This window comes from Lynx canadensis, chromosome B1, assembly GCF_007474595.2.
Source record: "Lynx canadensis isolate LIC74 chromosome B1, mLynCan4.pri.v2, whole genome shotgun sequence".
Lineage (NCBI taxonomy): Eukaryota > Metazoa > Chordata > Mammalia > Carnivora > Felidae > Lynx > Lynx canadensis.
In genome coordinates this window covers 13,276,798-13,304,468 of record NC_044306.2, presented here as the reverse complement: position 1 = coordinate 13,304,468, position 27,671 = coordinate 13,276,798, and the positions used below count along the sequence as shown (strand labels likewise).

At 40.5% G+C, this 27,671-nt stretch overlaps 1 protein-coding gene across 1 annotated transcript; it reads right to left on the bottom strand.

Annotated features, from left to right (window-relative positions):
* LOC116738045 (teneurin-3-like) lies at positions 1–25,971 on the bottom strand. Its single transcript, XM_032593053.1, has 3 exons — positions 25,670–25,971; positions 3,918–4,196; positions 1–17 (listed from the first exon to the last, which is right to left on the bottom strand). Exons 1-3 carry the CDS (start codon positions 25,899–25,901, stop codon positions 1–3), a joined length of 528 nt encoding a protein of 175 aa, XP_032448944.1. The 5' UTR covers positions 25,902–25,971.
* Positions 25,972–27,671: the final 1,700 nt, after the last annotated feature.

Sequence of the window (27,671 nt, the reverse complement as noted above, 5' to 3'; positions counted from 1 at the left end):
CTATGTTTTGGCTTCTTCTGGGAAAAGATGCACAAACAAACATTTTTCAAGCTTAAAGGTTGATGTCTTGGGGGAAAAAAAAAAAGTCCTTTGTTCCTGACATTTAAATAGACAGTTGGAACTGAGATCAGATTACCTGCAAAGCTGGAGAGCGGAAATTCAGCCGGGGGTCTTTTAACAATACATCAGAGACAGGAGAGATGCTTAAAACAACCCAGAGCATACTGGTAATTCTACCTTTGATGAGGGTGACTCATCACGTTTATTTTGTCACCTCTCAACAGCTTACCAGAACGGCGGCTTAGTAGGTGACCACAAACCACTGCCCCACCAGTATCTGGCTGGAGAATGAGGAGAACGACCACAGCAAGCACTATGTGTCTAGAACAGTCTTCTCCCATATCCTTAACTCAGAACAAGATCAACATTTGGAATTGCATATGTAACTCAACATACCGGAAAAAAAAAAATTCTTTCCCCAAAATGCTTTTTTAACTTCAAATCCCCGTGGTTGGTGAAGAGTTAGTTTTGCAAAAGAATAAATTTTATCACTTGTTTTGAATCTCTGCTAACATGGAGACGTGTGACATGGTCCGAATGTTCCTTTCCTCTTGTGGGATGCTCAGACCATCAAAATTTCATTAGCCTCACAGCCGTTCTAGCGCCTTCTTAACTTGAACTGTTGGCCTCTTTATCAATAAATAAATGAAACCTAATCCCTTTTAGTGACTACACTCTTCTTTGAAGTTTCAACTAGAACATCGGGCACTTGGCTTGCATAATTTTACAAATGTTGAATAACAGTTTTCTGGGGAAAACAGCCTATTCACAGTTATTTCAAATGATGAAAACAGTCAACGAAAACTCCAGTGCTAAACCGGATGAAAACAAGGCAGTGTCTGGTTCCTGAATTCGTTTCATTTTGGTGAGTTATTTCTCACATGTCCCTCTTGTTTCGACCTATAGTGATATAATAGAACTTCCAATGATGCATCTGAAGCTAGTACAGTGAATGATATTAGACACTTAAAATAATGAAAAGCAAAGAAAGATATCACTGGAAAAATCAATAGCCTCTCAAACTTAGAGCTGTGAAGAATAACCGAGGACAGAATTCAATTATGTTTATTTTATATTAGAAATATTTGACCAGAAATAGTAACAGCAAACTACGTAACAGTTTTGAGGATACGGCTTAGAAGGATGTTAGAAGGCCGTGTGTAGGATTAGGGATTCTAGTTTTCCCCACAACTCGGCTTAAGAAAGATATCCATAGTTTTTATATCAGAAAAAAAAAATTCCTCAATACTCTTGTTTCATTCCACAATTCAAAAGATCTGCCACATATCCCAGAAAAGTATGCTTTCCCACCTCTTAATGCAATTAATTCCTTTTAGTGGAATCTTGCTCCTTCGGACTGATCAGTGACAATTCAGAACAAATACATTAATCTGAAATGCTCCTATGGCCGTACATATTAAATCTACGCGACAACCAGTGTTCCTTCAGAGGCCATATCTATTTTATTTGCTCTTTTGTTTTCTTTCCTAGGCTGACCTCATTGGGACTTCTTGGACCATCAAGATGTTTTTTGTTGTTGTTGTGTGTTTTTTTTTTTTAAACAACCACAGCCAAACCTTGGGGAAAAGAGTAAACACGAGTTTAAGTCATCCCTTGCCCAGCTCAACAAACATTGTTTTTGACCCTCTATACTCTTAACGTGGCTGACCTGTTGTTTACTCTCAACAAATGCTACCAAATGTTCTGAATTTCGATGCAGGGCCCTTGACACCCTCTTCCTGTCTCTCTTCATTCTGTTTCATAACAAGCACCTGGAGGCAGGAAAGAGCACACCTTCTCTCACCTTGACGTAACTCCATGAACAAGGTCTACCAGGGAGCAGAGGAGGCGAGGACCTCCTCTAGGTAATGACAGTCCATGCAGATGGTGAGGGTCCATGGTAGGGAGAAACTCAGTCTTCCTTCTCTCCTCCCTGCCATTTGGATATTTCATACTCTTAACTAAAAGTTGAAAATTTGGTAAGTTTTAGATTTTCCAAAAAGAAAACAAAAAACAAAAAACAAAAGACGGCATGTGTTGGGGCATTCACCGTGAAATCGCTTCAGCAGGTGTAGAATTTTAAAAATCGTACACTTCATTTCTGTTTTACGAATACAGATGCTCTAACAGGATACATTTGTCATTAGGAAGGATAAAGATGCCGCAAAGATTGTGGGTGGAAAGAACAACCTGACCCGATACGAGACAATATTTAATGGATACGGGTATGGATATAATGCAGATAATCAGAAACGAATGCATTATCTTGCTGCGTTCTACTCTTTTCTATAACTACCATAAATTTTAATCATGTAGTTTAGGGAAATCAAATGCCGAGTGCTACGTTGGAATATAACCATCGTACCTGAAGATTCGGATAGACAGGAAACAAAGTTGGTACCAACGCTTACGCATTTAAGGTCAGGAACTTCTGAATCCCCAGTGAAAGCAGATACAAATACAGGTTTTACGGAGGTGAGAGGATTAGCTCAGAGAAACGCTGGCAGCCTGATTCGAAGACTCATTTTGTCAGAAAGAACCGTCCTTGTTTCCTGTTTGGGGCTGGAATAAAGCCAGCCACCATCAAGAACTGACACTTCCAAAATGAATACAGTGAGTGCGAATCATTAATCGATCTTGACTTTGGTTTGACGCGCTGAAGTATTCTACATAAGATACTGTGTTAGTCGGTTTAAGTGAGACTTTTTTTTGTGACTCGAAGGGAAGCCGGTAAGAGTGAAAGCATTAGGCACCACTCCGTCCTGTGGCAGCTAAAACGGAAGGCTGAACAGACCTGCTTTCCTATGGCAAAGCGAAGCTGACAAAGTTGGTCAATAAATAATACAAATGAAACGCCGTTGGTGAAACAACCATCTTTCTTTTCAAATGTCATGCAATTCCTCCATTTTAATTTTCTCCTTGCTTCCTGGTGCATCATACACACATAGCGTCAATAACTATATTAAAGTAGCAAGGGCACCGTTAATACTAAATGCCAACAGAGAAATGTCCTTTTGTTGTCTGGGACGTTGGCACTGACGCCCCAATTCTTCTTAAAAGCAACACTGACGAAAAATTAAGTTTCCTTTTAAAGCTATCATTGTATATAAATGAACTGTTGTTATTATCCCGCATTGGCACTAGGAAAAAAATCCCAATAATTTCTAAAGACACCTTTCTTACAGTATGCAACACTGCTATTTGGCTATCCTACAATGCAGTTTCTGTGTGTGGACTTAACTGCATAATAATCCAGTCCGCAAAGCACATCAAAAACCACACTCTCCCTCTTTACCAAAATTTCAATGGCTCTCATCAACTAGTAAGTTTAAAGCATGATCAAATTTGTTCTTCAATCACTTGAGCCCTGTTAATAAACTATTCTGTGTGCTCACTCATCCATTCTAAGATTCTGCAACTTTGAGATATCTTCAAGAGGAATCTACAAAGACATCTTTGATTACAAGCTGGCTCTGGGGTAAACTTTATCACCCCTTCTTTGCTACCCCACAGAGAATAACAGGTGACATGGTCCAAGATAAGTCAAAGCTAATCTTTTTTTTTTTTTCTGTACATAATTAAAATGTTTTTCAAAACTATAGCTAACACATCATCGACTGCTTGCATAATTTAACCATCTGATGTCGAATATTGATTTTTTCCCAGGAAAAAAAAAATGCATTATTCAAGGACACTTCTTGAGTTCTACTGCGTTAGAACCAAAAGAAAGGAAGAAGGAAGAAAGAGAAGGAAGAAATGTGAGGAGAGAAGAAAGGAAGAGAAGCATGCCCCCACATTTGACTACAACAGACAGCAGCTCTGAAGGCCAACATTATAGAGCAAAAAGTGGTACTTACCATTCTCACTGTCTGACTTGTTTTCGTGCTCCGTATCTGTCAGGGTGAGGGCTGAGTTGGACCGGCTTGACAGGCAGGAGCTGCGGCCTGATTTGACCCCCCTGCCCCAAAGTCTCATGGCATGCTCTGGGGACATCACTGCTTCATTTTCAGTATCAGCATCTGACCCTGCACTGATAGAGTAACCTCTGTGGGGGAGCCCCATTTCCGCACAAAACACAAGTCCTCTTCGAGTTGCTGGTTCACAAACTCCTAACTGCCTTAGGGTAAAATTCTGTCCTAATTAGGGGGAAAAAAAGATAACAACTAGTGAGTACATGTTTCATTTTCTTCTTCTTCTTCTTCTTTTTTTTTTTTTTAAAGAAATCTCCCTAAAATAAACACTCAAGCATTCAGGTTTTTCAGTTATCAGCACCAGGTGTTTACATTAGCAAAGCATGGCATATGGTCAAGTGGGTGCAATTATGGCGGGCGGGTGGGGTTCCTCCCCTGACTTCCCACACACCCCCACTTAGAGCTCCTTTGTCAACCACTTAAGCCCGTAAGCACCTCCAGAGAGGGGGGTGGGGTAAGCCAAGGAGAACACGCCATGCCAACTCAGCCCAGAGAAAGGACTGGTTATCAGTGATCGAAGTTTGTTTCGCAACTTGGGAAGCAAGAGAAACTGTCAGAGTTATCTCTGGTGTCTTGGCTCTAGTCCTAAATGATGGGATTTTGCCCACCCAGATGTCACTCCTTTGCAAGAGAAAAGAGACTAAGTTACTTGTTAAGTAGAAATAGGAGCTTGGTCAATCTTTATTACATATTCCCACCTTAAGTTAGCAACCGATGTAAACACAAATCCTGTGTGTGTGTGCGTGTGTGTGTGTGTGTACATATACTATATTTTGGAGTGTCATGCCTTGAAAATTTGCAGACATATGACTTTCTAGACATTGTGCTTTAGTAATCACCTGGAAACATCGGTATTGATCAGAGTAAACCAATTTTTGCAAATAAAGTGCACTCTAAAAATAAAGTGGGAGAAAAATGTATTTAAAAATTAATGATAAAATCAAGTTCCCTGAAAAATAAACGGCTGTGAACCCTGCGGGCCTTTACTAATAAATTGAGCATAATAAAACCCACGACACGGCAATAACTTAAAGTAAAAGTGTTTAAATTAGGTGACACTTTAAAATGACTACTCTTATTAATGACTTTGCCAATCGTGTATGTATTCTTGAACTTTCACGTATGTTTTATGGGCCTCTGGATGAGTAGAGGGAGAAATATGTTTGCTTGTAGGATGCAGGTATATGACTCTTCCATTTCTTGTCTCCTGCTGGTGTGATGGAGTCTGAGATTTAGATTTAGGTACCGACCAGAATCAAAATCCATGTAAAGAATAACAGCACACAACGACTGATTTAAATGCCACTACATAAAACCAAGCTTTCAAGAATGTGAAGCATTTAGATCACTCATAGTTTTCATTTTCCTACTTCTATCTCTTCAATCTACGAACATCTTAAAGTCAATTGGCTGGTGTGAGAGCTAACACAACCCTGTATGTTTTAAAAGCGGATGTCATAGGTGATTTGTGATAAAATAACAACATGTTGAATCTTCTAGGAAGTGAGTCAAACATAATGCACAATACAGTACATATTTGGTTATAAAGGTATCAGTAGCCTCCAGGCCTCAGCACGTTTTAACTAGTGTGGTTAATTGCTTTATTGCTGTGGTCATATCAGAAGTCGGAATCAGCTTTATCATGGTCAGACTTCGAAATGGGTTCTGACAATGACACTCATAAATAATGAAAATCTGTTGCTACAATTAGCTGCAAATCAAACTGCTTACCAGAGAGATTTGAATAAGTACCTGAACCAAAAAATATGTCGGAAAATAAAAAAGAGAAGAAGAAAAGGGAAAAAGAGCCCATTGGACAGTGGAAAAAGTGGGCAAGCCTGACGACTTAAGGCACAGTATTGTCAGAATCTTTTTTTAAAGAATTAGTGTAGCTCGTATTATGAAAGTAAATCCAAAAAAGGTCAATGTCATGGACAGTTAATGGAATAGTGGTGGGAGAATTTCTCCACTGTTATTTATACATCACATTTTAAATGGGAAGAGGGAAGAAAGGGGTCAAAAACAGTTAAATATTACCATTATACATGTTGATTGTTCAAAATAAGAATACATAATAATTTTTAAAGGGCAAAAATGAATGATAAAATCCTCTGCATCTTTCCTCTATTTGGGGAGGTGCTCATATTGGAAAATAAAAATAAGAGAGAGGTTAAAAGCAGTAAAACTTCTTTCTAATCTTTGAAACGCAACTTAAAACATTTTCCACGTTATTGGCTTTTTACAATGGTAACATCTTGATGCAAAAATCTATGAGGTGAAGGAAAACAGAAAACTGTCTTCAATTATTTGTTGCTCAGGTATGCGAACACAGTTCACTTTGCAAATAAATACCCAAAGCACCATCCCTATGAGCCAATACGTAGAGTCCAAACTCCTTCAACATCTGACCCCCGGAAATCAACGTCTCACAATAACTCAAAACTCTTACGGGCTCTTTCTGAAATACAAGCTGGAAAGCAAGCACACGTGGAGGAAACCCTGTTAGGTTGGCTTCCTCAATTAAAAAGTCTGCTGTCGTTTCCTCTAGAAGAGAACACTAAACCTGACCTCCAGCAGATCTAAGTTAAAGCCACTCACTAGCTCTGTTCAAATCCCTTTACTCCTCTATTTTTTCATCTTTCAGGGTTCTCACGACTTGGTTTAAGAGATACTTTATGTCAATTGTGACTAGTATGAAGAAAGGCTAAACGAGAATGGCTTAAAATATAAACCCCTGGACAAATGTAATTGACAAGCATAAAGAAATGTAGCATTTGATGGTGAGGAGAGGATCATTTCCAAATAATTTTAGAACAGCCGTTGACTTTCACTTTTCCTTCATTCAAAAGTATCTCTAGCCCAGATCTGCTATTCATGTCAATTCCCCTCTTTGGTTAAGGATTCTTGTTTGTGGGATCCCCTGTTTTAATGCAAACGCCACCGGGGAGACCTAGGGATCAAACCAGAATAAATTAGTTCTAGCAGGTTATTTTCCACAATCTAGCAGCAGTGTTAGCAAGATGGGCTATACTTATCAAAAACAGATGATGGAAAGAAGAAAGGTTTCTGACTCGGGGAAGAGACACAGCTGGCAGAAGGTTATCACAGAGGTGGGAGGGTTGGGCTGAGTGAGGTTGGTAGGGCAGGCTTTAGGGCAATGTACAAAAGTGGAAAGACTTGGGGCGCCTGGGTGGCGCAGTCGGTTAAGCGTCCGACTTCAGCCAGGTCACGATCTCGCGGTCCGGGAGTTCGAGCCCCGCGTCGGGCTCTGGGCTGATGGCTCGGAGCCTGGAGCCTGTTTCCGATTCTGTGTCTCCCTCTCTCTCTGCCCCTCCCCCGTTCATGCTCTGTCTCTCTCTGTCCCAAAAATAAATAAACGTTGAAAAAAAAAAAAAAAAGTGGAAAGACAAAGGTAGAAAAAATGCTTCTGGAACCAGCTAAAAACTTGGCCATCTTGCTTTGGCTTCAAGAAACATGAAAGAGATAAGGACACATTTATTCTTATTTTCCATGTTTTCTTCAGATTGTATTCTTTGCGATGGTTCTAACAACATGACCCTAATTTCCTTCTTTGTCTTTTAGAGTCTTTGCACTAATTCCGTTTGGCTAGAACTGGTGAAATAAGTATTTATCTCCTGCACATTGCATTTTGGTCACCTTGATTAGCGGGGCCAACCCAGAACTTCCTACTATAATTCAAAACAGTACCAAAACCATACATTGCAGTGAGAATAAAGTATACCTGAGGGTGAAATTCACTGTGATTAAAAGGCAACGATAGCTTGGATCAGATTAGGCGTTTTTGTTTTACTATGCTTATAAATTTGAGAATCTGTTTTTTAAAAACTGAAAAAACAACAACGTGGGCAGGCTGGATCGTTAAAAAAAAAAAAGTTCCCATTTTGAAAGAAATGAGTAAAGGTCTGTAACAAAGTGGACAGGACCAGCTAAGAACAAATGCTTCAAGTGAGGTCGGCACGTAGCAAAGCTACTCCTCCCATAAAGGAAGGGGCTTGGGCAATGGCTTAGCTTCTTGGACTTTTTCTCACAAAGCATCTATAACCTTGTCAGAGCAGGGAGGGATTTTTCAAAGCTGCAATGCCAAGTACGTTCACCAGTAAGCAAGACATCTACTATCTCTGGGTGCGTTGAGAAGAAACAGATTGTACTATTGGGTGGTCCAGTTCCCAACCCACGGTTATTTTCTTCCCTCGAGTCTAGATCTCTCTACAGTCTAGATTTTGCTTTCTCTCTCTTCTCTCTGCCTTGTTTTTTCTTTTTTCTGTTTTCGGTACACGCCTTGTGGTGCGCAACTATCACCACAATCAACTTCAGAACATTTTTATCAACTCCCCCAAGAAACTTTGTACCAATGATCAGTCACCTCCTCTTGTCACCCTCCCCCCCCAACCCCTCCTCTCCTCACCCTAGCCCTAGGCAAACGCCAATTCACTCTCTGTCACTACAGATTTGCCTATTCAGGGCATTTCAAATAAAACAGACCCTACAGACCCTACGGTATGTGGACTTTTGCGACTGGCTTCTTTCCCTCAGCATAACGTTTTGAAGGTTCACCCACATTGTAGTATATATCCATACTTCAGTTTTAGGGTCAAATAGTGTTCCGTTGTATGGGATATCTGTAACAGGGAAAAACTTGGTATGTCTGACTCCGTATGGTTTCGACTTCCCTCGCTGCTGTGACCTATGGGTTAAACACTTCCGGTAGCCCCTCACATAGGCATGCTACAGATAAGATCTGCAAAAATTGCTCTTTACCCCAAACCAACCTCAAATGAGGAGATAAAGAAGTGGCTGCAGTGGTCATTGTCCCAAGTCATCAAGATTGAGAAATGATCATAACTCGGGGGGAAGGGGGGACGGGAATTGAATCCGTGCCCCATACAGTGAATGAGGTTAAATTAGCAGAGAGTTTAAAACTTGTTTTTCAGAGAATTGCTTCCCCTAATCTGTTATTGAGTCTTTCAGACCCCACTAACAAACTCACCAGCTGTCTCTGCAGGAGCCTGGACTCAAAGTCAAGGGATACGGCCCCAGCCTAGGAACAAGCAAGGCCCTACTTTCCTTATCCAGGGATAACTCTATGCCGGCTCTCAGAGCATGCCCACAACCCCTCCTCCTTGTCCCAAGGTAACTTCCCAACATGTCAAGGGCTGAGTTCTGCCTCACTCTGATGTGAAGTCTCCATTCCAAAATAAACTTGGGATGTGTGTTACAGATATGTTCGCTCAATGCACATTCTCCATCTTTCTTTACGGATAATCTTACCTTCCCTCTGCCCCTTTTCATCAGTATAAATGTAGCCTCATCCCTATGATTATAAAAAGCTTGTTCTGTTCCCCTTTGGGGAAGTGGATTTGGCCTTGCCCCCCCCCCCCATTTCCTCCTCTGGCTGCCTCTTGAATAGATTGTTCCCTTACTGCATACCTGATGTCTCAGTGATTGGCTTTGCTGTGCTTCGGGCCGATGCACTTGGGTTCAGTTACAGAATCCATGCACCAGTTAATGGACATTGGAGTTGTTTCCACTTTTTGGTTATTATGAATGCTGCCATGAACATTCATGTACAAGTTTTTGTCAATGTATATCTTCATTTCTCTTGTGTATATACCACACTTGTTATCATGTGTAGATTCTCTCTTATTCCGCATTGTGAGAGAGTATATCGTACCGCAAGTGTGCAATGGGGAATTGGAATGGAGGTCAGCGGTATTGAAATTTGGGGTACAAACCAAGAATTGCTGTGATTTTCAAAAACAGTTGATTCTGTGGGCCCGCTAGGTGAATTCATTATAATTTTATCCTATTATTTTTTCTCTGCTTTCTATCATGCTGGTTTATTCTTTGAAAATGTTTTTCCATTAAAATTAAAAATACTCAGCACAGAAATCTACTTCCGAGGCTAAAATCACCTGATCTTAAATGTGCATGTACAAATAATGATTACTATGTCATGGCTGCAAAAGTTAAGATAACCGGAATGCTTACCAGAAAGGGAATGGCTGAATACTTTATGTATCCTGTTCAATGGAACACTATGTGGCTAGCATAAACAGTGAGTTTGGACCTATATCTTTGAATCTGGAGGGAAGCCCATGGTATATATTTTAAGTAAAAAAAAAAAAAAAAATACAAGTTGCAGAATGGTGTGTATAGTCTGGTCCCATTTTTGGAAACTAAGAAAGAGAACCAACAGATTATGTGAGTGCTTATGGTTTTGAGCATGAATAAAGGTGAGGAAGGCTAGAAAACTCTTGTGATGATCATTCAGAGGGGACTGTGAGTGAAGGAAATTAGTGATGCTCTATTTTATAGTTGTGAAGTTTTACTTTGCATGTTACTTCCCTTAATCTAAAAAAAACATACTATGGGGCGCCTGGGTGGCTCAGTCGGTTAAGCGTCCGACTTCAGCTCAGGTCATGATCTCACGGTCCGTGAGTTCGAGCCCCTGAGCTCTGACAGCTCAGAGCCTGGAGCCTGCTTCAGATCCTGTGTCTCCCTCTCTCTCTGCCCCTCCCCTGCTCATGCTCGGTCTCTCACTGTCTAAAAAATAAATAAACGTTAAAAAAAAATTTAAAAAAACATACTAAAGAAAAAAATTGAAGTCTATATCCTTTAAAAAACCCAAATATATATATTTTTTGATTTGCTAATTTTTAGCTCCTCTTCCATAATTAGAATTTTAATTTATTACCTTCTCCTGGAGAAGCTGGATTTTAAAAATCCTTCCTTATTGGTTGTGAAGAAGTCAAGTTATGTAAGAAATGTTGGAACAGCAATATTTGTCTCTCATTTCATTTCTGCCCTTCCTTTCATCACACATGGCTTTGGAAAATGGTGGCTATTCATTCATTTCTTCTATAGTCACAACCCTCCAAATGGAGTTTGGGAAACGGAGAGAAGATTCCATATACACTTAATACGTGGAAATAAAATAATCTATAATTGTCTTTAAATATTTTCCTTGGTTGCTGTGAGTTTGGATGGAGTCTCTCTCCTTAGGCACTGACATTCCCCCAACAGTGGAGGATAACACAAAACTACAAATTGGGCAAATCTTTTTTTTTTTTTTAATTTTTTTTTTCAACGTTTATTTATTTTTGGGACAGAGAGAGACAGATCATGAACGGGGGAGGGGCAGAGAGAGAGAGGGAGACACAGAATCAGAAACAGGCTCCAGGCTCCGAGCCATCAGCCCAGAGCCCGACGCGGGGCTCGAACTCCCGGACCGCGAGATGGTGACCTGGCTGAAGTCGGACGCTTAACCGACTGCGCCACCCAGGCGCCCCTGGGCAAATATTTCTTATTTGATGCTTGTGGAATTAATGTCACCACCATCTTATCTAGAGCTCCCTGTTTTTGCTGCGTTTGCAAAATGATAAGAAGATCACACAATCTAGAAATGTATGTAACTTTTTCCCCTTTGAGACCTAATGCATATTTTATGGGACAATCCAAATGCTTTAACCTTCTTAAGCTATATTTGTCACTGTTTGAACAGAATACCCACCCTTGAACATGCAACAGAAATTGCAATGATGGTATAAATCGTTACTTGTAAGGCCCTACACAAAACAACATTTCAAAATTCAACTTTAAATCCCGGTAAATACCTTAACTGCCCCACCCCATTTTACACTGTATGTAAAATGCAAGCATCTTCAGCGGCTTGTTCAATTTACCTGGTCATGTGATAGTAACACCCATAACCACATACTGATTATCTCAAGTTCTTAGAAGACGGAGAACATGATCTGTATGTCAAAATTAGAATCCGGTTTGTTATTCAAAACACGAGTCTAATGGAAGCCACTGCAGGTTGGCCCGAGGGCATTCATCCTGACCTCAGCTGTGCAGGGCACCTCTGCCAATGAGGACAGGAGACAGAGGCGCCATGGCGAACTTGGTGAGGAGGGTGAGAAGGGGAAACCCCAAGTGTATTTTGCGAGCAAAGAAAGCAGAGTTAACATGAATGACCCAGGGCGCCTGGGTGGCTCAGTCAGTTACGCATCTGACCCTTGGTTTTGGCTCAGATCATGATCTCACAGAGTTTTGGGTCTGGCTTCTGGCTCTGTGCTGAGCAGGGCCTGCTTGGGATTCTCTCTCTCTCTTCCTCGCTCTCTGCCCCTTCCCCGCTCATGCGCTCTCTGTCTCTCTCTCTCATAAATAAATAAATAAATAAATAAATAAATAAATAAGAAACATTTAAAAATGAATGGCCGGGAGAACGGACATTTTCTTCAGGAGATTTGTGGAGTTCCGGGCGGGGGGCGTGGGCAGCAAACCCAGATAATGGGTTTGAGTCTGGTGACTCAAATCACAAACATTCGGTTGTGAGTCTGCTGACTTGTAACGAAAGAGCATCTCTGTAGGCATGAATCGCCAAGGATTTATACACCCAACCCCCAAAACGGTGTCACCTTGACATTGGCAACTATTTGTACCTAGAGAAATAACTTCGCGCTTGGTTTTTATCAAAAAGCATTCCGAAATGAACTTGCTTCTTATTGTCACTTAGTAATTTTTTTTTTTTTTTCAGAACAATCTAAGACCCGAGTGATCATAACGTGCCTACAGCCTGTCTGGCGGTATCTGAGTCAAGCTGCAGTAGGTATTGGTGTAAATATGCATATGGTTGGGCATGAAGCAGCAGGTGTCTAATAATTGCGACTGAAGCGGCACCACAGTGATTCACGATGTGGATCCGAAACCGGCAACGTGGGGAGGACCGGATACAAAATGTAGCAGGAAGCTGGGGGCTCAAGACATCAGACCAATAAAGGCCGAAGCAGGGGGAAAGGATTACCCCCACTGCGTCCGGAGGAGGGCTATAAGCTACATCTATCTACTCACACCTTCTGGTAGGTAATCTACAAAGCAGGTTGGCCACCAAGCCCGAGAGAAACACTTGCCTCTTTAACAGCCAAAATTAGTTAACAATCAGTTAGGCAGGGGAGCTAAAAGAGGCATCTGAGAGGAAAACATTAACGGGCAACAATGATAAACTGGAACTCTTTAACTTGTGTCTTTAAGTACAGAAACGTAAGGTTGAGTAAACATGACCATCTAAATCCTTTAATCCCGCCGCTGACATTTATAGTGACTGAGAAGGATTAATCATTTTGATCTCTAAATGAATCATTTTAAGTAGTTAATATTTAAAAGTAATAAACTTTGGAGTTGCGGTAATTAGCCTGGTGTATCTGATTAATGTTTCAGGTTTTTGTCTTTCTTTATAAAACCCTAGGCTCACAAAGAAAAAGCTTTCTCTGCATCAGTTAGTATTTCAGAAAAAAAAAAAAAAGGGTTTCAGATTCCTTTCATTTTTGTATGATGACAGAGGTGAGGGGGAACACTGGGGAAATGAAAAGTTTGGGGTATAACTGGAAATTCATAGCAGCATTAAGTGCTGAATGGTAAGACCATATGGTCATATTTCTTTTGAAGTCTAGGATCCGTTCCCATTATTCACTCTAATGGCATCCAAGACTAAACTAAATCTCAGTCTTTAAAATTAAAAGCATTTTGCTCTTGGCTCCCAAATCTTCCTCTTTCACAATTTTCAACATGCTGGAATGTTTAATATATTTTCATAATGCAAAAAAACACAAATAAATAAAATAAAAATAAGGGGAGTGAGGAAAAAAAAACGAATGCGTCCCATTTCGCTTCCGAAGCAGGATAAAATGGTAACAGACAGACACATAATTGTTATCTTAAAGGCGGTGTTAATACTATTTTTACATCAGCCCAGTGCTGTTAGTGACATTCTAAAATGATATGTATAACCTTCATGTTCTACATCTAAGAAATATGAATCTAATTCTTTAGACCTCTCTGGAACATACAGCATAGAGAAAGATTTTTAAATTATTCATCATTTTAGTAATATTCTAGCAATAAAACTTCCCTCCCCCACCCCCCCGCCCAAGCAATCTATATCTAAAAGCTAAAAATGGGCCTTTTTCTATTTGGAAATTGATGAAAATATCTGAAAGGCACGGTCCCACCTATATGTCACTAACTCTCTTCATTCTCTCCCTCGGCACAATCCTGATAGGTCACGGATGCTATCATTCTAACAGGCAAAAGGTCTTTATCCAGCAAAACATTATAGCGCAATGCCAGCGGAAGTTGTTTTTAAGAGGATCGTGGTTGTGGTTCAGTAGAGACAATGTGCCTCTGCCCAGCACCAAATGAAATCTCACCCTGGCTGAAGCTGGATGAAAGGAAGAAGGTAAACCCAAAATTTTCCATATTCAGCTACACGTGCAGACTGCTCTTTGTTTTCTTTTTTTTCTTTTCTTTCCTTTTTTCCTTTCTTTCTCTCTCTCCCCCACCCTCTCTAGTACTACGAATGGATTTTTGTTCTGTTTTCTTCATATTCTTATATAAAAGTTTTTGAGTAAAGCGATTCATACACTGCTTTATTTATTTTATTTTATTTATTTACTTATTTTTTGGTTTCTTACTAAGCCAAAACTTCACAATTGCATAGAAAGTCCTCACTTTAGGAGTATCTTGTGTTGAGAAGTCGACAGGGTGACCCTTGAACAGCATGGGTCTGACTTGCGTGGGCCCACTTACATGTGGGTATTTTTTGATATAGTACAGTGCTATAAATGTATTTTCTCTTCTTTATGATTTCCTTAATAACATTTTCTTTTCTCTAGCTTACTTTATTGTCAGAATCCAGAATATAACACATACAGCATACAGAGCGTATGAGAATTGACTGCTTATGTTATTGGTAAGGCTTCCAGTAACAGTGGGCTATTAGTAGTTAAGTGTGGGGGACGTCAAAAGTTATACGTGGATTCTTGACTGTGTGGGGTGTCAGGGCCCCAACCCCCAAGCTGTTCAAGGGTCAACTGGATATATTTTCCTATGAAAACAACATGTAGGGGGCCATGATGGAACATGTAAGTAATGAAGTTCTCTGTGTCTGAGGAACTGGATGAAAAGCACAGTAAAGCATGACATCCAGGTACGGAGGCTGTCTCCCTGAAAAAATGTGTTCAGAATTCCAACCGGGAAAACCTCTCACCACCATAGCCTCTTCCATTAATTTTCCGCTTTCCAAGGTGGGAGGAGTATTCCCCAAGCAGAGCACCGGTAGTCACACGGTACACAAATGCTCAGTGAGGGAAGCCAGGTTGGGAGCTTTGCAGTGGGGGGATAGGAGCTGGGGTTAGCTACTGCCTTTCTCAGACTAACAGGAAAACCGATCACCTTTCCACATGTTTACCGACTACTTAAATTTGCTCTTTTATGAATGGTTTATCCCTGACGTTTCTCCCATCGGACTGTTTGTCTTTCTGTTTTCAATTTGTGAAAGTTATCTCTTCATATGTTATATCTTAGACCTTATATCTGTCACGTGGGTCGTAAACATAATTCCCAAAGTAATAATTTTGTTTATGGTATTTTAATCTACATACCTAAGGTTTTAAATACAAAATTAATCATTTAAGCTTTTTCTTCTGAGTTTTCTGTTTCTATGAGAAGGGTCTCCCCTACTCTCGAGGTGTACGGGTAGTCTCCCGGTCAGGCGGTGTGGATTCACAGCCACTTTTTCCTTGCCTTCCTCTGTTATAAAAGCTGGAAAGCAAAAATAGTAAATGTTCCCTCTTCTCATGCAGCTAAGCGTAGCCAAGTATAACAGTTGCTGAAAAAAGAGACGTAGAAAGACATCTCTGGGGAGTAAAAAGAAACAGTCCAAAGGGGAGAAGGACTTCTCACCTTTGCTTTTATTCCGTTTCAGCCGGGAATATGAAAATGCAGCGAACATCTGGGGATCCACAGGACAAAGGCCACATGCTAAGGATTGCAGAGCAAAGACAGAAGGAACCTGGGTCCTTGATGGCATCTTTGAACACTGCACAGTCCACCTCTAGACTTCTTGTTTTCTGGTTTATAACTGTTAGATGTTGAAGTCGTCGTTTGGGGAGCTTGCTGCTATTTCTGGATCAAGTCGATCCTACTTTATCCAGTCTTTTAAATGAACTGCTAGAACTCTTCCTGCTTTATTTTTTACATTTGTCTTTAATCCATCTTAGCTTATTTTTGAATATGCTGAGAGATATGGGTCCAATTTTATATTCTTCCAGATGGATAACCAGTTGTGCCAGCACCATTTATCAAATCCCACTGAATAGAAAAACCATTTTCTGTTTCATGCTGAATTTCCCTATATACTAGGATCTATTTCTGAAATTTTAGTCTATTCCACTGATTGACTTACCTTATTTATGCCAATATCATATAGATGTGATTGCAGTGGATTCATAGGACTTAATATATATATGAGTATAGGGATGTGAGAGAGAGGAGAGAGGAATAGAGAAGAGGGAGGAGAGAGGAAGAAGTAGAAGTATGAAGAGAGAAGAGAGGAGAGAGAAGAGAGAAGACGGAGGAGAGAGGAGAGAGGAAGAAGGAGAAGGAAGAAGAGAGAAGAAGAGAGAGGAATATAGAAGACGGAGGGATTTTATATTTAATTATTAATACGTATTATATATATTACATATTAATATATAATACATATTTATATATATTATATAATACCTTAATATATAATACATATTTATATATATATTATATAATATATTAATATACATAATACATTTATATTATATTCTCTACCTTAATCTCTATTCTAATTTATATATCTTATTAATATCTTTCTATACATAATACATATTAATATATTATATATATTAATATATTATATATATTATATATATTATCTAATTGCCATTTTATCATCACTATTAGCCTTTTAAATATGTTTTTCACTATTTTCAGATTTATTCCCCCATGTGAACTTTAAGACCCCTTTCTCTAAAATAAACCTTGACTTCCACACATTCTGGGGAGAATTGGTATTCTTAGGGTATCAGTCTTCCCATGTAAAAACACTGACTGTCTTCCTATCTACTCAGATCTTGTTTTATGTTTTCCAATAACATTTTAGAGATCTCTTCATAAAAGGTCTCATACCACTTTTAGAAAATGTATTCCACAGAATTTTATAGTGTTTGTTGCTGTTTGGATAGGATGTTTTATTCTGACTTCCAAAGCTAGCCAATTATTGTTTAATAATTACTCAAAAATAGTATTTAACGTGTATCAGGCAGTATTCTAACTCATTTCATTCTCAACAACTACAGATTGAAAACTAAGGCGCAATCTACGTGGAAGAAAACTGAAGCAGAGAGAAACTAAGTCATGTGTCCAAGCAAGTTACTTGGCCAAGGTTACGTCACTCGCCAGTCAGCTAATGAATGGCAGACCTAGGACTCAAACACAGATCACCTGATCCAGAATCTATGCTCTTAACCACTATGCTCCGTGACCTGTGATGCCTGTATGTTTATCTTGTATTCATCCAAGCACCAATTTGCTTCCAACTATTTCGTTTAACTTCTAGAGACATGTGGTTTCTGTATGTATACAACTGACATACGGTTCACAAAAGTGCCAACTTTAACGTTTTGCAAAATATAAATCAATGATTCAATTTTCTTCTCTTAGTTCGGTCGCTAAAACATCAAAAACAATTCTGAATAGGAATTGTGAGAGAGGAGGTGAGCCTCTCTCATGTTCCTCATTTTAACTGAAATGGTCCTAGGATCTCCTCAATTAGAATACTGCTCAAATTTTTTCAGCGGTCATCTTATATATGACTCAGATGCTTGTGTTTTTTATTCTTGTTTTACTTAGTGAGTTTTACTTTAATAAGGAATGGTTTCTAAATTTTATCCCAAACCTTTTCATCATTTATTGATAAGATCATGTTTTTCTACTTTGATTTATTAATCTAATTATGTTAATAGACTTCCTAACATTGAAAAATCCTCACATTATACCAAGGATTAGTAACTTCTTGGTTATTAATTTGGCCTAGACTATCATCCGTTTTATACATTGCTAGATTCTTCCATGCAAACAGTTATTTAGACTACTTTTCACACATATATCAAGAAGTAATTTGGGTCTAGATAGCCCCTTTTATGTTCTACTTTAATCAAGATTTTTGGTTACTATTAAGGTTATGCCAGCTTTGTAATATGAATTTTAGTACTTTCCATCGTGTGTGTGTGTGTGTGTGTGTGTGTGTGTGTGTGTGTGGTGTTAAATGGCTTTTTGAACCTTGGATTGAGCTCCACTTTAAAGGTTATGTACAATTCACCTCGGATCCTAAAATTCACCAAAAGGAACTATTTCCTTTATAATGGTAACCTTTTAGCCACTTCCCTACTCTCTTCTGAGATAATTGGTTTTGGAAAGTTTTCTTCATGTTGTGACATAATTTGGGGTCAATCATATTTTGCTAAGAAAAAATAAATTCCCCTAGATTTGAATTGCGTGGAGCAGTGCCTTTTAGTTGTTACACGGTGTTTAGTGTCTCTCCTTTTGTTCTCATTATTTTTTAATTGGGATCATCAGGGGCTTTCTATTTCCTTGGCCATTTTAAAGAATCAGCTTTTTCGTTTGTTTTTAATTTCAGTTTTATCTTGATTATCTCTCCCTTCCATTTCCTTTGCTTTATTTTCCTTCTGTTTATTTTTTCACTCGTCTCGTAGGATCTATAGCAAATTCCTCTTTGTTGGTCTTTATTCTTTAAATCTCCTCATTAACAATATATTTTTCCTATGATTATGGCTTTCTCTGTCTCCCACACATTTTTAAAGCAGAACTTTCTTTTCATTGCTTTCTATTGCTTCCTATCATAATCTAGGGTTATCATAATCCATGAGAGAAAAAAGGTTTCCTTTGTTTATCTTTTTGTTATTTATCTCAAATTTTACTGAGCTGTATGATCAAATGTTTTGATCTCTAAAGTCTCTACTTTTCTGATTTTTGGGGCTAAACGCACAATTGGTTTCTGTAACTATTATGTAGAATTATGAAAAATTGTATCCCTTCTATCTGATGGTTATAAATGTCTGTATATATATATATATATATATATGTTTAACTGAAAATTTATATTAATATTATATAATTGCTTCCTTATTTTTGTCTTCTAGATCTGATTCCAAAGGAGGTAAACCAAAAATATCCCCAAATAAATGTATTTTAACAACCATTTTTTTCCTATTAGCTATTGTATTGCTTAATGTATGCAATTCATCCTTCTGTCTTTTATCGTCCTCTTTGTTTAGTGTTTTTAATAGCAAATTCTGCTGTGCCTACTATTAATACTGCCATTCCTTCTTTCTTTTTGCTTTGGTGGGTATTTACCTGATACTTCTTTATCGATCTCTTTATTCTCAACCATCCTTTTGCCATTTTAAGTTCGTTTATTATAAATACCCATAATTTTTAGAAACCAATGGGATAGTTCTGTTTATGTCAAACTCAGCGCATTTACATTTCATGTAATATGTAGTATAGTAGATTTGCCTTCTTTCATCTTGTTTTATGGTTATTCATGATTTTACTTGTTTCCCCTTTTTCCTTGGAGCAGTTTCTGCTACATTGATCAGATTGCTATTCATTCCCTTTCCCTCCTGCTAATTAGGTAGGTCTACTGTGTTTTTCCCTTCCTCTAATGATCACCTCCCTTTCCTGACATTCATAGTCAAAAACATGTTTTTCATTATTATTTGAATGCAAAGTAGCAATGATTTCTCTCTGCTAAAACTCCTATCCCCTGTTTCGCCCTCTCCCTTTTCGACTGAGATTCCAGAACTCTTACTTTCCTTACCACTTTCCTCCAACTCCTGGGTATTGCTGAGACAAGTGATCACTTTTTAGTCTAGCCTTTTTTCAAGGTCTCCCACGTAGCGTTTCCTAGACATTTCCAGTTGTTCTGTTATCGTCATTTGGGAATTGTCCACATACATACTGCCGAGTTGATTTCATCGGTATTGTTTTTTGAACGCTTTCTTAGACGACACGCGTACAATCTTTCCATGTCCCCAACTATCTTGAATTTACTCTGAGAGACGAAGGATGTCTTCCTTGCACAGAGGATCCCTGGGCTGTAGTTCTTCTCTCCCAGTAGATGGTATTGTACTGTCTTCTCCTTTCATTGTCGCAGGTGAGACATTCATTTTGCTTCTTTTGTAAGCAAGAAGAAAAGTAACTTTTTTTTTTTTTTTCTCTGTAGAAGCTTACAAAATATCTTCTTTCTCTAAGGTGAAAAAAATTCTCTAGGATGAGCTTAGGGGTGTGTGTTGGGGTGAGTGTGTGTGTGAGGGGCGGGGTGCATATACACATGTGTTTTCTTTTTAATTTTACCTGGAACTTGGTTTCTTGTTTTGAGTTGTTTCTTCTCCTTGGTCTTCAAAACTAAGAATCCGGATTTGATCAGTGAACACCCTCTTTTCTTCAACTAATCTATTATATTTTTTCGTATGCAAATGGCAGCCTTCCCAGCCTAGCATTTGCTGGTTACCGTCGGTTTTCTTGTTGCCGCCTTTTTTGGTACTTGGATTTCTATAAGCACTCATACGCTTTTTAATTTAGGTTCAAGTTTTCCTCCTCTATCTTCATTGCTCATGTTCGTCAGCAGCCTCCTGACTGGTTTGTCTTGCAGCCTATCCCACTTCCTGCAATTTGGGTGCCGCTAAGCACCTTGTGGCTTTCCGGGGGTGCTTTAGTGGTAAGTCCTGCTAGACTCTAGAGACAAATCTCTCCCCTCCGTTTTCCTTGGCTGGCACTCCCGCAATATCAGAGCAGAGAAAACCCATCTGGTTGGTTCCCTCAGCTCCTGAGGGGCCAAGGAAACCAGCTGCTCTTGCAAGGCAACTTTCAGTCCCAGAAGGACCATGGAGAGGCAGGTCAGTCTCTGTCTGCCACAAAGTCACAGCCTTCTTCCTGATCTTCACCCCAGGGCTGCACCCCATTCTGAGCGCTCATCCGACCGAAAGGGAAAAACTACCTGCATCAGCTTTGTCCTTCGGGGACTCTGTAGAATCTTAGATCTCCTTTGCACCCTGGATCACTGTTCAGCTCAGAGCAAGTAAGGAGTTGTCTGGGGGATGGGTCGATGAGGCTTCATTCAAGCCACCGTAACGCTGGAATCCTGGACACGTGGTCACAGGAAAACCTGGACTGCTCCTCTAATGTTCTTTTGTTTCACAAAACAGAGTTATCCTTGGTAAGGGAGAGGCCGAGCATCTGGAATATTTGTACAGAAGATAAACTCAGGATGCAGCCCACTAAGGAGGTGCAGCCGTCAAAAATCAGGGCCTGTGGGGTCTGCTACCCTTGAACTAGCCTTAGATGAGCAATGTCATGAGGGGAGAAGCAGAAGCCATATTTGGGGGAACTGGGGACGTCTGGGCACTGCTGACAGCGATAAGCAGGAAGAGAAGGCAAACCCCGGAGCAGCAGTAAGGAAAGAGGAGAGTTTCGGGGACCGGAAGCAAGCTGTTCAATGAGCGCCTGTCTTTGTCAACCTGCCTTCCTCCTTCCCTTTCCTACTTTACAGATGTATGTCCATTTTGATTCCAGGAATGTATAAACACAGACATGATGCTCTCTGTTGTTCAAATTTAAAAACAGATAACTCCCCTCCCCACCGCCATTCTATGAATGAGGAGTGAATGGTGATCTTTTCATTTTAAAATTCTGCAATTCACCACCCAACACCAATAACTGACTGACTGGTAAACATTTTGGGTTAAGACTGTCTCAGAGGTGCTTTGCAGACATATGGTTCTGCGGAACAAAAGCGTTCCTATTTCCAGACGTCGCCTTGTTTCAAAATTCACCCTCATGGCCAACACTTCTTGTTGGAGTTGATAAATATTTTCATTCGGTCGAGGACGCTACAAGGAATGCACATAGTGCAGAGGAAAAAAAGAAAAAGATCTCTTACTTTATCACTTCTCTAAAACTGTGGGATGATCTTATGCAGCTGTTTCATGAGAAATGTGCCTCAGACCTGACAGGATAAATTCTCTTCAAAGTTGAATCACAGAAAATGGTATCCAAGAATGCAAAACAGGTCATTGTCACCCTAACCCCATCACACCTACGGAGGGTTCCACAGCTGCTGAAACAACAACTATTCCCATCACCTAATAAACCATAGGAAGAGATTTGAAAAGAGACAGAGAAAGAGATCTATATGGGATCTGGTCACATGACACATTATTGTAAAAACACAACCATCCCCGGCTTTGCAGTCTCTAAACAGAATACATAATTAATGAAAGTCACTTGGCAGTCACTAGAGCCACAAAAATCAAGTTGGACAGTAGGCCACCAAATCGGTCAAGAGACATAAAAGCATCATATCTCTACGTTTGAAGGCTCCACGTAAGTGCATTCACAGGGGTCTCTACGTATCCCTTCCTTGGGCTGAAGGGGCCCTTGCCTGTGTCATTTAAAGTAGAATGAGGATTGACAAGTTGTTTTAGGACCCCACAGACAAGCTACATTAGCATGATTCTTTGGAATCGGTTCAAAGATCTTTGGCTACTAGTAACGTTTTTTCATCTTTCATTTTTATTATGTGTATGATGTCAGGAGTTGTGGCAGGAAGCACATTTTGTCAATTAAATAATTAATCCCACAGCATAATAGTCAGGGAGGAAAAACTGACATTTGTCAGGCTCAAAGGAAAGGAAAGCCTAGGAGGATTTTTCATTAGGCTTGCTTGAGAAAAACAGAATCCGACAGCAAACTTTCCTTCGTCACTTCTCTCCTACATTTACTGCTCCGGCTACACACATTCCCTGTATCCAACCACAGGAGAGAGAAAGTATTTGCAATAGCTCCCTCTCCCTCAAGCTCATCCCACCTGGTCCCAAGTAATCATATCGCTGTATCTCCTAAAGACGTCTCCAGTCTCCTCCTTGCTCTCTAGCCACACCATCAAAAGGGGCCACAACTGGCACCAATAAAGCAAAGGGGAATTCTGACCCGGAACTGCCTGTTCTCCGGCTTTGGCCACGGCACAGAGGTTGGAAGCCAAGCGCTAGGGGCAGACCGGCCCCGGGTTCAAGCCCCCAGCTCGGCTGTCGCTAGCCCTGGGGTGTCAGGCCTCTCCACTTGGCAAAGGAGGGCACTACTGGGACCCATCTCACCCAAGGACTGGGAGGGTGCACGTAAAACCTGGCTAGTGCCATGACTGGAGCATACCAAGGGATCAGTGCACATGAGCAATACGTAGCAGTATATTCCATTCGTGTTTCCAATATGGCCTGACTGATGAACACGTCAGGTGGAAAGCGGGCCCGAGCACACACCGCACTCCTGCTTTTCCTTTCTCTCCGACCCTTAAACCTCTGCTCCCCGCTTCATTCCACTGCTCCCAACAAGCCGCCTCCACGTGCTGCCTCGCGCACTCTCTCTTCCCTCTGCCCCTCTTCTTCTCCCCCCCGCCCCCAGCCTGGCTGGCGACAAGCTGAGTAATAGTACTGTTGGGTCCCCTAAGAACTGTGGTTCCAGGGTTTCCCCAGATGGTATGGCCATGTCATCGACAACAGTCTGCATTGGATTAGCGCTGCCTAGGAGGTGAAAATTTCAGCTCGCTATTTTTAACCCGTTTGAGCGTCCTTCGTGCTGCCTAAACGAAATGCTTGCTTGGGGTGGAGATGAGCCTCCCCCACGCATCACGCCACATGTGCTGAGGTTTTTTTTTTCTTTTAATGGTATTCCACAATGTTTTGTTTTGTTTTGTGGGTTTTTTTTTTTTTTTTTTTTTCCGATAGGGCACTAAACTAGTTGTTTTTGTTACAAAAGGCAAGGCTTCACACCGGGTTCAGACTGCATGCATTTCCTAGTACCTACTACTTTTTAAACTGGTGGAACCTGTACCCTGATAATCTATGTCAGCTGTGTAGACAATACGAAAGAAAAAAAGAACCACTTGGGTTTGGAATTATAAGACATCGTGCAATGGACTTAGAAGTCCCTTGGCTTACCGAGGGTATGTATCTCAAATATTATGTCTTATATCTTCCCTTAAAAACTGGCTCAGTCGGTTAAGTGTCTGACTTTGGCTCAGGTCACAGTCATCTCACAGTTGTGAGTTCGAGCCCTGCATCAGGCTCTCCGCTGACAGTGCAAAGCCTGCTTTGGAGTCTCTGTCTCCCTCTCTCTCTCTCTGCCCCTCTCCTGCTCACACTCTCTCTCTCAAAAATAAATAAATAAACATTAAAAAAACTGAATCTCAAAAAAAAAAAAAAACAAAACTACTATGTCAAGCTACCATATCCCATTTCATAAATGATGGTACCTGTAATTTTAGTAAGATATCCTTCAGGGGTAAAAAAAATCTCTCTTTAGCAAATCAAATGAGTCTTCTTTGAGGCAAACTGGTTTAGGTGAGTGAATGTTCTTTCAATCTAGTTAGGATGGTTCTTTCCACAATAGAGAGAAGAAGAGAACCATGGAAAATTTCCAAACTTCTGCATGATTTATCGCATTATTTTTCTGAAATTTGTTGCTTGCTCAATATCATACTGTTGGTCACACTGTTTGTAAGGTGACTGGGAAAGAAGGAATATATTCTTTACATTTGCGGTTTAATTTATTTTTCCTCATTTCCAGATTAAAATAGCTGAGGGATGCTAAGTTCTGTGTAAACTATGCAATACAAATGGGAGAGGATTTTATTTTTATTAGTAGTAATCGTGCCTGCATCTCCAAAAAAATGTATTAGAAAACAAAAACCTAGGTATGCCCAATTTAAAATAAGCTATTGTCTGAAAGCATGGAGATTGGTAGGTTTCAGACTGGGAAGGCAAGTTACAGAAGTCATTACTCCACTGGTAGAGTATACAGGCAGAAAACAGAGCGTAAAAATGTTCAACAAATACATGTGAATGGCCAAACCATAACGGGTTATATTATGTGAAACTGGGATGTTTTAAGGTAGAACCTTAATGTTCTAGATCGCCTGGCGGAGAGAAACCTGAACCCTTCAGTAGCAGGCTGTTGTATGAACAGATAGACATCAGCACATGGGCTACATGGCTCATGAGATAATTCAGAATTAGGACTGTCACTTTTCAATGAGTGAAAGGCCTTTGCTTGTCAACCTTTCCCGTTCCCTTACGTCAGTTCTAACGGCAGAAACGTCCATGAGCACCTTCCTGAACGGGCGAGGGAGCCCACGAGACCTGGATCTCAAGTTTATGCACAAACGCTGGCTGTGTGCAGAATCACACCCCTCACATATAAAATGTGCACAGTGATTCTCGCCTGGGGGGCTCAGTCGGTTCAGCGTCCGACTTCAGCTCAGGTCATGAGCTCACAGTGCGTGAGTTCGAGCCCCGTGTCGGGCTCTGTGCTGACATGGCATTTCAGAGCCTGGAGCCTGCTTCGGATTCCCTCTCTGCCCCTCCCTCACCTACGCTCTGTCTGTCTTTCAATAAATAAATAAATAAATAAATAAACATTAAAAGAATTTTTATATGTGCACAGTGATTCTCTACATGAATCGGTACCCTTATCTGCGGTCAATGTGTCTGTAGGTGGCTTTCTACCTTTAAACTGGAATGCTACGTGACCATCTAGTTTCTCAAAAATCTGAATCAGAGGCTAGACATCCAAGTTGGAAAATAATCATGTCATCTATAGAGGAGAAAAACATGGCACCTCCAAGGGGGCGCCTTCTGAGTGTGCCTTGTTTTGTGAGACCAGTGACCTACCTTGTCTGCTGTATTCGTCTGCTTCCCTGTGAACCAAATCCTTTACTCTGTTTCCGTAAAGCAGCCGTGAAGAATCATGATCAAAAGCTTTCAAGGTTTCACTGGAACTGTACGACTTCTGCGTGGGGACCCTACACTCCTCATTGTCTGCTGAGGAATTTGTATAACGCCGTTCTTTTTCTCGTCTGCTCTTGGTCAGCGAGCAGTAAGGCCTACGTTCTTTCACATCCATACTTCATTCCTTCTGGGTGCACATCAGTCCTGGTCGGCACAGATTACACTCACGGGTCAACTTGCATTGGCCTCTCTGCAAAGATAAAAGGTTTGCATAACGTCAGCGTAACATTCGTCTAAAAACTGACCACCCTATGGGGCACCTGGGTGGCTCAGTCCATCAAGCGTCCAACTGAGGTTCGGGTCAGGATCTCATGGTTCATAGGTTCGAGACCTGCATCGGGCTCCGTGCTGACAGCTCAGAGCCTGGAGCCTGCTTTGGATTCTGTTTCTCCCTCTCTCTCTGCCCCTCCCCCGCTCGCACTCTGCACTCTGTCTCTCTCTCTCTCAAAAATTAATAAACATTAAAAAAAGCTATTAAAATCTGACCACCCTATATCCTTCTCAATGTGGAGAATGGTGGAAAGAAATACTATTGCCTATCTAGAAAACTTGCTTTCAACAACAACGATGAAAATTTGTGAAATCACTGTAAAATGTCCCGTAGTACCAGGAAGTGAGGCATACTTTCTATTACTGAGTGTTATGGAGGCTTGTTCAAGCTACTATAACTGATTTTTCACTTTAATAATAAAAAAAAATTAAGCTCAAGATCAAATTTCACTACAGAAGCGAGCTAAAGGTTGGCCCCAATATGCCTGTTAAATTTTCCACAATGGGACAATTTTCTCTCACAGCATTTTTGCCATTCACAAATAAATTCTCTTTCTTCTTTTAACAAAAATGTATACTATTTTTACTTCTTTGATTTTTTTTAAGAGCAGAAGCAAATTGGGAGCTTTTTGGACGTGAAATTTTGTCAAATACATTGAGCATTTTTTAAATTTCTGCAAAGACGTTTTCTTCGGCGACACAATTTTCATGTTTCGAGGACCTAAACGGCTTCAACTATGGAAAAAACTGATCCTTGTCCCTTACTCTTCTCCTAAAAATGTATTTTCCTCTCTAGAACGTGGGTTGAATCCATGCTATCCTGATTTAAAGGCAATTCAAGTGGCTAACTTGAGGTGGTAGGTTTTTGCAAGGGCCAGTAGCAAGAGTTAAATCAGAAGGAACAAGGGCATTTGTGTTTCTTTGCTGAGCTGCTGTCTCTTTCCTGATTTGGCTGAACTGACAGGGGTAAAAGTGACTGGGCCTGAGGAGGGATGGCTTCCCAGGTCTAATGTGCATTTTATTTTTTTTACTTATTTTAAAGTGTACTTTCTTATGTAAGCGCTCTCTACACCCAACGTGGGGCTCAAACTCACGACCCCAAGATCAGGAGTGGCATCCTCCATAGACTGAGACAGCCAGGTGCCCCTAATCTGCATTTTAAGGGGTCCTCCCTTGTCTTTACTCTTTCTCACTTGGTCTTTGTCTTACATCTGAAGGTCCCCAAAGGCCTCCAGTGGTGGCTCCCACTCCCCTCCAACTTTCCTCAACTCACTTTTTATTGGAGTGATTCCAGAATCAGCTTGAAACAAATGATTTCTGGTGGCCCCAGATCTTCTCTTCGGTACCACATCCCTAGGACCGTGATTTCTACTTAGATTTTTTTTTTCCCATGGAGAATCCCTCTCCCAAGGAATCCTTCCCTCTCTCTTGATCCTTGGCTATCGTTATCCGCATCACATCTCTCTTTAATGTGCTTTCAACATGGTGTCTTGGGGCTGACTCCCGATTCTCCCACGTTGGCTCCGCTTACCTCTAGGCTATCAACAAGTCTCTTCTGTCTGAGCAACATTAGGACTCCTCTGCCTTTCATTTTCTGATTTCTGCCTTCCATCCA